We start from the raw sequence: 1,420 nt of genomic DNA on the forward strand, positions 1-1,420 counted from the left end.
TGGATACGTATACACTCAAATAAACGTTCATTAATTGTACTGTAAATATGGAACTGTTACAATGAACTACAGTAGAACTTAATCACAATATGAATGAAGGGTTGCTCAATCTCCTTGCCATACAAATTACAGCTCCCATTGACGTCTCAGTCGAGAAATACGGGTAGGTGAAGTTTTTCTCGCAAATCTGACTACAAAACCATATCCAAATTTCACGTTCCACTTTTGTCCCTGAGTTGTGCTTCGCACTCGCCGCTGAGGGCGGCGTTCCGGGAACCCTGCGTCAAGGATTGTTGCGTCCGCCTTACAGTATGCACTGTCAATGCTAATACTGTAGCCCCTATTCGATCTCATCCTTCATCTTTGACAACACGTGCATCATCATCAGTGACCTGATCACACCCGGGAAAGTTTATTTTAGTTGGAAAGTTCTGTTTGGTAGAATCACGAACATACCACATACTGTCCATTGCCACGTCATCGCACGCGAGTACAAAAACATAAATTCCAACATACATAATAATTCTTATATTTTTTATTTATTACATGAAAGATTTTACAGTTAAGTAACTACAGATTCTATGTTCTAGAATGACTTTTGGTTGAGCGCAACAAATCATATATGTTCAATACCGGTCATTCCTCTGTCGTCGTGCAATACAACACCACGAAAACCCCGATCCTCCATAATCAATAGGCCTACCATAGTCATTTTGAAATCCATATTGCATTTTTATAATTATTCATAGTTCATGAAATTCTTTATATCGTAATAATAATACTGAAATGTGACTCCATAACAGGAGGTTGTTCAGAGAGATATTAATACATATAATTAAACCTGTCCAAAATAACTGACTTAAGCTAAATAAAGCATGAGGTTCGGAGAACCACTTCCAGCGTTGCTGACAACTCCAGAGGTGGCATCACTCAAGATCTTAGACCTGACATTTCTTCTGCTGACACCGTTGCCTAGATGAACTGCTGCAACACCAGAGACGTGTGGACAAGCCATGGAGGTGCCACTGATGGTGTTGGTGGCAGTGTTGCTGCTGTGCCATGTTGACGTGATGTCAGAACCTGGAGCGAAGATATCGACACAGCTGCCGTAGTTGGAGAAAGATGATCTGTCATCATAAGAGGACCATATACCACCAATAGTTGTAGCTCCGACAGTGATGGCCTAAAAAAAACAGTTCATTTGATTGGCTGATTGAATTCATTTGGCACTCCATTACACAATAAGTACGGCTAGAATCAAATAGTTGCGTATAATATAAATCAAGATAGCTGTTAACACTGTTAAATTATATACCGTATATAAACCATCAAAGAAATGTAAATACAGTGTTCGAATAAAGGACATAATAATACATCGTGTAGCATACACGATGTATTATTATGTTCTTTATTCGAACAC

General features: G+C 39.1%; 1 protein-coding gene across 1 annotated transcript in view; it reads right to left on the reverse strand.

The window, feature by feature from the left end:
- Positions 1 to 517: 517 nt before the first annotated feature.
- Positions 518 to 1,420, reverse strand: part of LOC117105705 (aqualysin-1-like) — a 3,522-nt gene continuing 2,619 nt past the window's right edge. Inside the window, exon 7 of the mRNA XM_033246939.1 lies at positions 518 to 1,183. Within this exon, the coding sequence (XP_033102830.1) occupies positions 860 to 1,183 (324 nt within the window). The 3' untranslated portion in view covers positions 518 to 859. The remainder of the gene's footprint in view (positions 1,184 to 1,420) is intronic.

The sequence above is a fragment of the Anneissia japonica genome, unplaced genomic scaffold (genome assembly GCF_011630105.1).
Source record: "Anneissia japonica isolate Jap-2015-1 unplaced genomic scaffold, ASM1163010v1 scaffold287754_len4335492_cov202, whole genome shotgun sequence".
NCBI classification, from domain to species: domain Eukaryota; kingdom Metazoa; phylum Echinodermata; class Crinoidea; order Comatulida; family Comatulidae; genus Anneissia; species Anneissia japonica.